The 12515-nt window shown below is 45.0% G+C and overlaps 1 protein-coding gene across 2 annotated transcripts in view; it reads left to right on the forward strand.

The window, feature by feature from the left end:
* Positions 1–6540: 6540 nt before the first annotated feature.
* BLOC1S5 (biogenesis of lysosomal organelles complex 1 subunit 5) overlaps positions 6541–12515 on the forward strand; it is a 29298-nt gene continuing 23323 nt past the window's right edge. The window contains exons 1-2 of one of the 2 annotated variants that reach the window (XM_040984007.1): positions 6541–6683; positions 8337–8419. In XM_040984007.1, coding sequence (XP_040839941.1) covers positions 6572–6683; positions 8337–8419 — 195 coding nt within the window. In that variant the 5' untranslated portion in view covers positions 6541–6571. The remainder of the gene's footprint in view (positions 6684–8336; positions 8420–12515) is intronic. The other variant, XM_040984008.1, reaches the window with a different exon arrangement.

Genomic DNA, 12515 nt, shown 5'->3' on the forward strand with positions numbered 1-12515 from the left:
TGTGCCGTACATTTTAATCATTGCGCTCACTCAAGAAACATCAGTAGATAGCCAGACTTGCTTAATGTGTGTTACTTGACTGTCCAGCTGTTTCTGGCACTCATAGAAGACACATATCAACTGTCCACAGGGTTGCAGTGTCTGTCTCAAAATGCAATACACTAGTTGGAAACTCAGTTAATATGGCTTGCTTTGTAAAGAGAGGTGTGTGTGGGGGTTAACAGCCTGAGAGAGGGAAATTATTTGTGGGTAACAGCCAACTTGTGCAGAGCAATGGTAGGCAGGTTAGGCAAGATGAGGATTGGCTCCTTTGAATAAGGCCAGCTAGGCCTGAGGATATTGGGATTGTCTTCAGGCGTCTGGTACCATGATCCGGGTGGGAGTGACTAGGGCAGATGTCCAGAGACCCTAGTCCACGCCCAGATCATGTCCAGTGGCATGGAAACCTGCAAAGGATGCCAGTTGGGCACATGGACTTAAGAAGCCTCTCAAGAAGGGCACTGGTGGGCTCTAGCTGGGCCAACTCCTCATATTTACTGCAATTCTTTATTCTCTCCTGTAGGTCCCTGGTTTAATTAGAATTTCTGAGATATAACTTCTTAGAGATAATGGCCATATTCCCTCTCCCATCCATCATTCTTTGTTCTTTCCTGTATTTCCCATAATACTGCAACTCAGTTCTCTCACAATTCTCCATAGTCTTCAAAAACCCACTCTTCCCTGCCTTGCATCTCCATGGTTTTCCAAGATTATTTCCCAGAGGAGGCGGTTGTACAGACTAAAGTTCAGAGCACAAGAAGAAAGCATGGCCAGGTGTGAGTTGGAGACCCCAGAAAGGAAAGTCTCCAAGGAAATCTGCAGGTAGCTGTGTATAGTGTTGGTCCTTCATTTAGAAGATCCTACTCTGGAAAACATGTTCTCTCCATTAAGATAATGCTTAGGGAAATCACAGTCTCACCTTGTTTCTTCTAGCAGGATGGACCAGTAACACCTCCAAGGCAGTAGTGTTTATGTACCACCCACAGTATACCAGGTACAATGGTTAAGAGCCAGAGTCTGGGATACTATGGGGGTTTACAACCTAGTCAATGAACTGAAGTATCCTTTGTAGGGCAGGTTTGGAAGAGGCATATTCTTTTAACTTTCCTTTACTGTGGAAGAATTTTATTTCATTTTCAAAGACAGAGGAAAGCGTTGCTGGTACGTTATCCTGGGCTGACAATGTTTTGTTTTTAGAATCTGGAATATGTTGCTCCATTCTCTTCTTGCCTGTAGAGTTTCCTGTGAGAGGCCTCCTGTGAGTTTAATTGGGATTGCTTTATATGTCAACTGATTTTTTTTCACATGCACATTTAAGGATTTCTTCCTTATGCTCATTTGAAGAGAGTTTGATGATCATGTGCCTTGGTGAAGACTGCCTTTGGTCAACCATGTTGGGAGAGTTCTATATCCCTCCTGGATATTGTTTCCCAATTCTTTCTCTAGATTAGGGAAATTTTCCTTTATTATTTTATTAAATACAGCTTTAAACCCAGCTTCTCTCTCTACACCTTCTGGAACTCAAATAACTCATATTTGGCCTAATAACAGTGTCTCTTAATTCTTGAATATGTTTTTTAGCTTGATCCAGCTCTGCTTCCAGCTTTTTGATTGTTTCCCCCTGGTGACAACCAGGAAATATCTTCCAATTTGAGATCCTTTCTTCTGCCTCCTTAATTGTATTGTTGAGACTTTTCACTGAATTTTTAATTTACTGTATTGTGTCCTTCATTTCCAGTAATTCAGCTTGATTTATTTCAGTGTTGCTGTTTCCTGTGTGACATATTCCTTAAGTTCCTTGAACTCCTGCAAATGCTTCTTCGTTAATACGAAGCCTTATAACAAGAGTTTTGAATTCTGTATCCCACATTTTCTCGATGTATTCCTCAGATAGCCCTGAGGTTGGCACAGGCTTTTACTCCTTTGCAGGGGAATCTTCAGTAACATTCATTGTGTCTCTGTCTCTTCTTTTGCTCTTGGTCATTGTACTTCTGGTTAGCAAATTCTTCTCCTTGGGGCAGGTTTCTAAGCTGTGTCACCCAGAGGTCTGCAATTCTTTTTTTGCAGTCATTTGTGTCATTCCCGCCAATGAATTTCAGATCTGGGTTCTTATGTTAGACTTCTACCATGGTCTCTGTAGCCCCAGCCCTGGCTCAGCACTCTACCTCTTGTGATCCCATGCTGAAGCTGTACCAAGTTTTTTCCCCTCCTGGTTTCAGCAGTTCCCAGAATTAGGGAGACACCAGGAAGCTTAAATAGCTAAGTTGTTGGTGGTGTTGATCTTATTGGAACATGCTGGCCATTGGGTCTGAGGGCCACACAGATTTGTTTTGAGTCACAAGATGCAAAATTTGATATTATTTTCTATGTGGAACCAGTGCAATGCACTGACCTCAGTGATTCACTCCCAGCTCAGCACATGCAGAGTTCACTGTTGCCCCTGCAGTCTCAAAGCATTTGTCACACTGTACAAAATGGCACCTGATGTGTCACTGCTGGAGTTCTTGATCTGCTGATCATCAGGTTTGAGGGCTCCCCAGACCTATATTGGGTGAAACCTGTAGGATACCAGGTTGTTGCAATTTACTGAGCCAGAAATGGGTTCACTCCCAGCTCAGTGCATGCACAGTCCTGTCCCATAGCCTTTGCCTCCCTACACAAGATGGCACCCAATTCAGCTCTACTTGGAGTTTGGGCTATGACACACACCTGTTCCTGCACTGCCTGTTTGGGATCTGCTACTCTGTCTTTGCTCTTGGCCAAATCAAACAGACCAGCAAGAAGGGCAGTTCTTTGCGTTCACCTCCTGAGCTCCCAGGGAATGTCGCTTCCCAGCTGGTTGCTGGTGGAGTTCCAGCTGCCAGTGCAATTCAGATTGCCACTGGCTGAATGCTACTGGAATGTCTGGTCACTGCAACACCACCTCGTTGTTTCCACTACTTTCCTGTCCATCAGTCTCCAGGTGCCCCTCTTCCATCAGTCTGCCCTTTCCTATTTCCTGGAATATGCTCTCTCTGCTTCACCCTGGATAATATTTCTCCATCTGTTTAAGCATGTCCTCACCATATTCAGCCATCTTGATTGATCATTATTTTTTTACTATGCCCAATCCCTGTGCCATAAAACCCAAAAATCTGCATGCTGTAAATTTAGATTTGTTATTACAAACATGTGCACTACAGGCACACAATTTCATTGATTGTGGTTAATTTACAAAAGTTACTGTAGAGTGGAGAGAATCTAGTTAACAACCATTTTAATGCTGAAGAAAACCTCTGTATCTGAATGGACTTTTTTTTCCCCCTTTTAATCTAAAATATTTTGGAAATTTGTCTTGTCATTACATGCAATGCAACGAAACTAGGTTCCCTTGGGTGTCTGCCTCCAATCTGAGAGACTTGGATTGAGTTCCAGGGTCTTGGATTGGCTCCATTTCTACCACAGGCTTTTGCATGACCTGGAATCTTTCCCTCCCTAAACAGTTTTTAATTGTTTAAAAGCTAGAAAGGCAATACTAAAATGAATAATCTTGTACTTAAATCACCTCTCACCTTGAACCTATCTATGCAATATCTAGAATTAAAAGGACTCATCAAAGAAAATACACCTTTGAAACTTTGAATGTTGCTAAGAGCATAGATCTCATTTTTCAAGGTTACATCATGTTATTATTAACCATCAGTACTAGACCACACATTAGTGTTGTAGAATACAAGGGGGATTGTACTGGACCCAAGTGTAGGGTGTTAGGGAGAGTCTATTGCCCAAGTTTGGCAATAAACAGCAGCTCCCACTATACTCCAGGAACAACTGCGTCATGTGGCAGAAGTCAGGGGTTTTTAAGCTTTCGTGCTGCAATTAGTTTTAAAGGTGTACAATACAATGTTTTCTCATGCAATATAATACTTCTGATTAACTTCAGTAAGTGGAAGCAGTAAGGGAGGGGCGGGAGACACTGAGGGCTTCTCCCTAAAGATGGAATTAACATTTTGTTACTGTTAGGCCTTACCTTTAGGAATTTTTTTTTGAAAGTATACAATTAGAAATATAAAGAACATTAACATCTTCACTGAATCACCCAAGTAGTGAATAGAGGGTGGGGGAATGCAGTCCACTGTTACGGGGTGCTGGCTATCACTTGCGTACCCCATAGTATTAGCTCTCCAAAACTTATTATTGAAAGCTTATACCTTTGACCAGTATCTCTCCCAACCTCTGGTGATCACATTTATGCTTTCTCTTAGATATCTTTTAATAATTCCACAGAGTAATAAGATCAAGCAGCATTTGATATGATTTAATGTCATGTTTAACAGGTTAGTTCCTGTTTCCATTAATGAGAAGACCTTGAGATTTTGAAGGATGAGCCCCTACACACTCGCACACACACACACAAACACAGACACACACAGACATAGACACACACAGACACACACAGCACTGCTTTTTCTTTTTTGTTTCCATCTGCCTGTTTGGCCCCATTGAAGCACTATGAAAGGGGCTATATTTCTTTGACGTTTAGAGCCATGAAAAGGTCAGAGCTGCAAATCCTGCAGCTATTCATTGGGCGTAACCAATACACTTTTCATGCAAAGAATCATCTTCAGTGTGAGAATGGAAAAAAATAAACTATGGAGGGAAGGACAACCACAATCTAAGTACCTAACAGAAAAGATCTCAGAAATTATCACTGAGTGGCACTACAGATTAACTGTAGTTTTAGATTGAGTGTGCTTTAGTTGAGTCCAAACTGGAATTTGGAATCAGGAACTTCCAAGCTGGGAGAAATTCCTGGATGAGAAACACAGTGCTGGGACAAACTTAACCAAAGTTAGGTTAGGAATTAAGGTTAGGATCAGGGGTTAGAAGTTGGAGTTAGCAATTAAGATTTAAGGGTTAGGAGTTAGGGTTAGCTATAAAAATTAAAGCATATAAATTAAAAACAAATATAAAGAAACAAACTTCAACAAAATAAAAATTTATGCTCAATAAGGGAAAAAATTGATGAAATTAGAAAGGAAAGCAAGGAGCTGGAGAAAATATTAGAAAATCATATATTTGATTAGGAGCATAATACAAAGGCTTATATATTTGAAAGTGAAGATTACAATTTAAAAATGGACAAAGTATTAAATCATTTTTTCAGTAAAGATATACAAAGTAGCCAATGGGTATGTAAAGGAATTCTTAACATTCCTAATCACTGAGAAAATAGAAACCAAGACCTCAGGTTTATCACTTGACATCTGTTAAGATGGCTTTTATCAAAAACAGTGTTTGAAAGAATGGGGGAATAAGAATCATAATCTTTTGGTGTGGCAGCAAATAGCTGTGGTTATTATGAAAACTAGTATGAAAATCGCTTAAATTTTTTAAGACTTTTTTTTATTGAAAGGCAGATTTACAGAGAGAAGGAGAGTCAGAGAAAGATCTTCCATCTGCTAGTTTATTCTTCCAGATTAACCCTAACCCAGCTGCCCACGTGAGAGACCTGATGAGGTTCTGGGCTCTTGGTGCTTCTGTGGAATAAACCAGCAGCTGGAAGATCTCTCTCTTCTCACTGAAACCAAACTGCCTTAAAGTCAAACCAGAGCCCGCCTCTTGTCTGTCTCTTTTAGCCCCAGGTGTCCTTGCCTGTGCTCTGAAGAGAATTCTCATAGTTGTAATCACCAGACTGAAGGAGTCATTGGTTTCTCCAATAGACAGGCACCTTGACGGGCAGTGTGGCCCTGGATGGTTTGCGTTGGTGCATTAAAGGTCTGGGTAGAATTCAACCCCAGGCCAGTGGAGCCCACCTGGGCATCACAGACTCCCTGACATGGAGCATCCCTGAGCAATCAAAGGACGATCACAGGCTCCGACGACCAATCCGGAACGGCCCCAGTTTCACCCTAACTCCCCGGAGAGCCTGGGAATTTGGCATAGTTCTCTGGCTCCTTGCTCTGCACTTTGCAATAAATACCTCCTTTCTTCCACTATCATGGAAGTAATTGCCTTTCTGTGTGGTGGGCGGGCAGACCTAGTCTGGGGAGTCTACAGCGATGTTCACACAGTCTCTGTGGATCTTTGATTCCCTGCTTTTAAAGTATTCGCTGTCCTTTAATAAACAAAAATCAAAACAACCTCCCTTATGAGTTTCTATAAACCACGTTACAACACACCACAAAATGCTTCACAAAATACTAGCGGCAGGTAAGATATTACTACCATTAACACAGTATGCGACCACACCGCATTCCCTCCTGTTTCTCTAAAGCGCACAAGTTTCAGCAGATTTAGAGATAGATACAATGGAGTTTAAGTTTCAGAAGTCTTCCTATTACAGCAATTTGCCCTAAACCAGCATGGCGACAGCAGCTTATTCCAGTTCACAGCCCTGGATACTCTACAGGTTCCTCCCGGAACTGCTGGCTGGGCCAACTCAATGCCTCCGACGCGCGGTGATGACGACAATGCCGCGCGCGCCGCGATGGCGGGCAGCCCGCGCCTTCCGCAGGCGCAGCGCATCCCGGGATGGGCGGAGCCGGTCGGGATGAGTGGCGGAGGAACGGAGACCCCTGTGGGTTGTGAGGGCGCCGCGGCCGTGGGCAGCAAGAAGCGGGACTCGCTGGGGACGGCGGGCTCAGCGCACCTCATCATCAAGGGTACGCAGGCCCAGCGCAGCCCCTCCGCCCGGGGCTGGCTCCCGAGAGCCGGTCGCCGGTCGCTGGGGGTGCCGGGGGTCCCGGGGTGCTGCTCCCCCGTTCCCGGCACCACCGGCTTCCCGGGAACGACCAGCTAGCCCTTCCTCCGGGCTTCCTGGGCGGGAGCCTCCCCAAGGGCCTCGCCCCCCGCGGCTGTCACTTGGGGGTCGCGAGGAGTGAGGGAGGCGACCTCGACGGGTGTGCGGACACCCGCAGTGGGTCCCCTCCCCAAGCTTGCATCAAGGTCTTTGCATGCTGTCAGCTGCAAACCAAAGCTGCGGGAGGGCCTTGCACGCTGTTAACTGCTCCCTCCCTTCCCCAGCGTGCCCGCCCCCTCCAGTCAGGCCTGCCGGGGTGGAATCCTTCGCAGGATTTTAACTGGGCAGGTGTGTGAGCTGCCTCCAGGCTGCTGGTCGAGGCCGGTTTTTAAAGTTTGGGTGAGAAGCGGAAGCACAGCTTGGGTATGAGTGCTAAGTGAAACTTACAGGTGAGTTTAGCGAAGTACCCTTGTAGATGTCTTTCACTTGTAAAATGAGGGTAACACAATTTGGCACCTTAACTGCTTTAGAGTGTGCTGTTCTGCGACTTAAAGTACATTCAGCTTGTACTGCTGTTAGCACGATGCGTCCACAGGATTTTTCCTTCGCCCTGCAAAGCTGTACCCCAGTATTCAGCACTCCTTTGCTGTTCCTGGGCACCCGGGCTCCCACTTGTGTCTTTGACCTGAGTGGAAGCGTGTTTCTTTTTCTTTAAGATTTATTTATTTCTATTGGAAAGTCAGTTATACAGAGAGGAGGAGAGACAGGGAGAAAGAGCTTTCATCCACTGCTTCACTCCTTAAGTGGCCTCAATGGCCGGAGATGAGCTGATCTGAAGCCAGGAGCGTGGAGCCCCTTCCAGGTTTCCCACACAGTTGCAGGGCCCCGAGGCTGTGGGCTGTCCTCAGCTGCTTTCCCGGGCCACAGCAGGGGGCTGGATGGGAAGCAGAACAGCAGTGCCCCTGTGGGATCCCAACACATGTATGGCGAGGATTAGCCACTAGGCTATCGTATCAGGCCCCATTTTATTGTTATTATTTTTTAAGTCAGAGTTACATGGAAAGATGGAGAAACAGAGAGAGACAGAGATTGCACATCTGCTAGTTCACTTCCCAGATGGCCACAATGGCCGAATTAGCCCATCTGACAGGAGCTGGAAGCTTCTTCCTGGTCTCCCACATGGGTGCAGGCGCCCAGAGAACTTGAGCTGTGCTCTGCTAAGTTCCCAATCAATGAGAGGAAGCTGAATTGGAAGTGGAGCAGCCTAGACGAACCAACACCCATAGGGAATGCTGGTGCTAGAAGGTAGAGGATTATCCTGTTGAGCCGCTACTCCTGTCCCTGGAGTAAACCTTTATAAATCTGTTACTCAGTTTTTCCAGGTGACATACATGGTCGTGAGACTCCTAGGTGTACATGTGTTCAACTTTAATAGAAATTGCCAGCTTTTACTCAAAGTAGCTTTAGCAGTCTGAAGCGACAACTGAAGCTGCCCATCGGGAAGGGGAAGAGTAAGACAAACCTGGGATTATGCCACTTAGCGCAGATTAACCTGAATTCCATTGCCTCTCTACAGATCTTGGAGAAATTCATTCACGACTATTGGATCACAGGCCAGTTATCCAGGGTGAAACACGTTATTTTGTAAAAGAATTTGAAGTGAGTATTTAAAGTCATGTTATACGGCTCTAACTGTTGGTTGCAAAAACTATGCATGATCTGATTAGGGTTTCGTGTGTTCATACAATGTACAAAGCAAAAATTATAAAGCAGAAAAGCTTGTTTTTTTAAATTATTTTATTTTGATAATTTTTACATAGTTGATTAGGGCACAAAGGGTCAAGGGCTACAGGAAAGTGGGTAAGACCATTGTTTCCACATTCTCTCTCTCTCATCTCTTTTTTTTCTGTATCCGGGGGTAAAGGCATAGATAAAGGGAGAAGCCCCACCCAATCTCCCACCTATCCCAGGGTTTCCAACATGGGGCATGCTCCGAGGGTCCTGCTTAAGTGGTTTTGATAGTTCAACAGTTCTGAATTGTTTGCCAGTCTCACTATTCTAAGCACGATGAAATCTCTCCAGAATCCACTGGCTGACACAGTCCACCTTAGAGTCTGCCCAGGTTTTCACTGCCAACACGTGGCTGGGACAGATGATTGATTTGTTCTATCCTCTGTCCTCTGTTGTGGTACCAGGTGTCCTCTGTAGGTTCTGATGGACTGCCATATCCTCCATGCATACCTGGATATGTTGTCCACTGCTCTGTCTGAGCCTTGGAGGAGGCTCAGCTTTGACACTTGCACTCCGTGGTCAGACCGTGGAACCTGCACTTCTCTTCATGGTTGGAGTTCTGAGATCAGCAGTTCAGTTGGAGGGATCCCCAAAGAAACTTCGTCTGAAGTGATCCTGGGCCTGATCCTTGTGTGTGCTTGCCAGTATGGGGTCTGGCACAGTCCATTGCCCCAGACAGCTTATGCCTGTGCCGGTGGTTGCAGTTGCTGGGTCAGTTTTGTTTCCAGCCCTGTCTTCTGTACGAACCAGCGGATGTTGGAGTCCAACCTGATCTTGCCCACTACACACATGGCCTTCATGCAAACCAGAGGGAGCTGTAGCCTAGTCGGAGTGACCCACAATAACCCACCAGACCTGCCCCCTGCCCTGGTTCCTGTGCTTGTCAGTATGTGCAGCAGACTAGTCCAGTCTGTTCCACATCCCTTTCAGCTCTCCTACATGTCTGTGGGCATTGAAACCTGGTTCAACCCAACCAGCCCCACTATCCAGCCCACACACATGCTGGCAGGTGCCTTTCTGTCCAGCCACGCCTGCTCCAGTCCTGGTTTTCATGCTCTCCAGTGGAGTGATAACCCAAGAGGGAGGTTGCCCACTATTTCTCTACTGGGCCCACTTCCTCCCAAATCATGCACTCTTCAGGTGGTTCTGCAATTTCACTTGACAGAGTTAGCCAATCTTCCAGCTGATTCATTTTTGTTGGAAAGTCAGGTATACAGAGAGCAGGAGAGACAGAAAGGAAGATCTTCTGTCTGTTGATTCATTCCCCAAGTGGCTATAACAGCCAGAACTGCACTGATCCAAAGCCAGGAGCCAGGACCCTCTTCCAGGTCTCTCATGCAGATACAGAGTCCCAAGGTGTTGGGCTGTCCACTGCTTTCCTAGGTCACAAGCAGGGACCTGGATGGGAAATGGGGCCACCAGGATTAGAACTGGTACCCATGTGAGATCCTGGCACTTGCAAGGCAAGAATTTAGCTGGGCCCAGAAAATCTTCTTTTTAATAGGACTTTTTAATTTATTTTGAACAGTGAAAGAGTAGGTGGCAGGAATCTTGGGTTCCTGCTCTGGTGCCTTCTCTGTAAGAATGGGTGTCTTTTGGCCTCAGCTTTTTAATATATGAAGTGGAAGGTAGTAAAAAATATATGTTATGGAAGTTGATAGTTCTGTTTTCTGGATTTGTTTTCCCTTTTATTTATTTTTTTTTTTCTTACTTGGGGCATCATCTTCCAGTTGAGGCCTCAGTTAAAGCTTGGGACTCAGCACTGGTTATTCCCTTGCTTTTCAAGCCCCATGCAGTAGTCAATTCTTCTGGATGTTACCTGATACATTTCCATTCCTGTGGCTGATGTGCCTGCTTTACCAACTGAGCCAGATTCAGTATTCATCCTGTTGCCAGGGTGATCTACCCTGCTTCCATTTTTTGGAACCCTTACCTAGCTGCCCCCCTCTCAGCCCTTGTTTACACAGCTCCCCCTCTGTGCCTGCGCTGCAGCTGCCCTGGGTCATCACTGCTTCTTGCACTCTGACCTCATTGTACACAGTTTTTCACTTCTTGTGCTTTACTCATGCTTGCCTTCTCTATCCTGATTTGTATTCATTTGCTTTAGATATTTTATTTGCAGGTCAGCTGCAGACACAGAGATCTTTCATCCCCTGGTTTACTCCCCAGATAGCCAGGCTGAAGTCAGGAGCTGCATCTGGCTTCCCACAGGGATGCAGGGCATTTGGGCCAGGTATCACTGCTTTTTCCAGGCCAGCAGGAGAGATTGAAAGTGGAGCAGCTGGGACATAAACAAGTATCCATATGGGATGCCACATTGCAGGTGATGATGACTGTAACGACTACACATCAACACCAACCTCAAGTTAAAACAAGTCAGTATCCTTGAAGCTGTGTTGTGGTGTAGTGTGTTAAGCCACTGCCTGCTACCCCTACATCCCATTTGGGCACTGGTTCAAGTCCATGTACTCTACTTCCAATTCATCTCTGTTAATCATGGGAAAGACATGGAAGATGGCCCCTATCCTTGGGTCCCTGTACCTGTATGTAAAACCCATGTGGAATTCCTGGCTTCTGGCTTCTGCCTGGCCCAACCCTTTCTGTTGTAACCTTAGATGGGGATATGTATCTGTATTATTTCCAGTTCCTTTTCATCATGGTCAAAACAGAAGTAGCCTTATTTAATAAAAGGTACTTTGATTAGAGCAGTGTGGTTTGGCAGGGAGGAGCGGAGGAGCGAAGCTATCAGTCCCCTGGAAGCGTCATCTTTTTTTGTGCCGTTGAAGTGTACTTCACTTTAAGAAAAACTGCCTGCTGTGAAAACCGACATTGTTCACAGAGTGACAAGATTTTTTTTCTGATTTATTTTATTTCAGAGGTAGAGTTAGAGAAAGATTCTGGCCAAAGCCAGGAATGAGCTTTATCAGGGTCTTCCGTGTGAGTGCAGGGGCCCAGACACTTGGGGGCCGTCTTGTGCTCCTTCCCCGGGGGCCTTGGTGGGGAGGTGGATCAGAAGTGAAGCAGCTGGGACACCAGCATGGGTACCAGTGTTGCAGTTATCAGCTTAATGCACTATTCTGCAACGCCGGCTCCCAAGTTAGAACGTTCAGTGTATACGGCAGCAATGACTTTTCTTTGGGGGATGGTATATGTAAAAGGAGTCACAGCATCTTCGGGTTAGCCCCAAAGCACGAGTGATTCATTTGTGTTGATTGTTAGTGTGACATATTTGCCAGATAAAATATTGTCTAGTTGGAACAGGTACTTTTTTAAAAATCTGGGTCTAAAATTTATTAGCTTGCAATGAGGTTTAAGTAAAAGTTTAAGATTTTCTTCCCAGTGGCTGTGTGCTAGAAGGAAAGCACTGAGAAGAATGTGATGATCCGAGAACCCGTTACTGTCTCCCAATACTAACCTTGTTTTAAGTATCTTAAGTGTTCTTATTATTTGTGCTGAAACCAAACAATTTTAAAATGATCTTATTCAAAGAATTATGAAGATGATTCAAAGTTCTAGTTTTCATACTCACCTGTAAAACTTTGCCTTTGTATTTCTAAGTGAGTTTTATATTAAGTTAAACATTTAAATTTATTTAAGAAGCAGTAAAATGAAAGCTAAATCTGATTCCTGGAGTTCCCAATGGCATTGGTTCCAGGAACCGAGGGTGAAGCATGGGGTAACTGGCACTAGGGGTGGTGAAAGAAGGGCATCCCGCATATGTCAAGTGCTCAACAATGTGCAGTGTTTATGCAGTCAGTAACCTGACAACATTCCATGAACGCTTGACCAGTCTACCTGCTGTCCATTACAGAACACCTTGCTTATATCAATCTACTTAAGGTGTTGCTGTTAACAGTTACTGTATTGTTGTCATCTAAGTGTTATTTACATTGTTTATTCTTTAAAAGGAATGTTTATGCTAATAACTAATACGTAATTCATAGTTAAGTAGTGCCGTAATCTG

Source organism: Ochotona curzoniae, unplaced genomic scaffold (genome assembly GCF_017591425.1).
Source record: "Ochotona curzoniae isolate NIBS_2020 unplaced genomic scaffold, NIBS_Ocur_1.0 contig_4064, whole genome shotgun sequence".
Lineage (NCBI taxonomy): Eukaryota > Metazoa > Chordata > Mammalia > Lagomorpha > Ochotonidae > Ochotona > Ochotona curzoniae.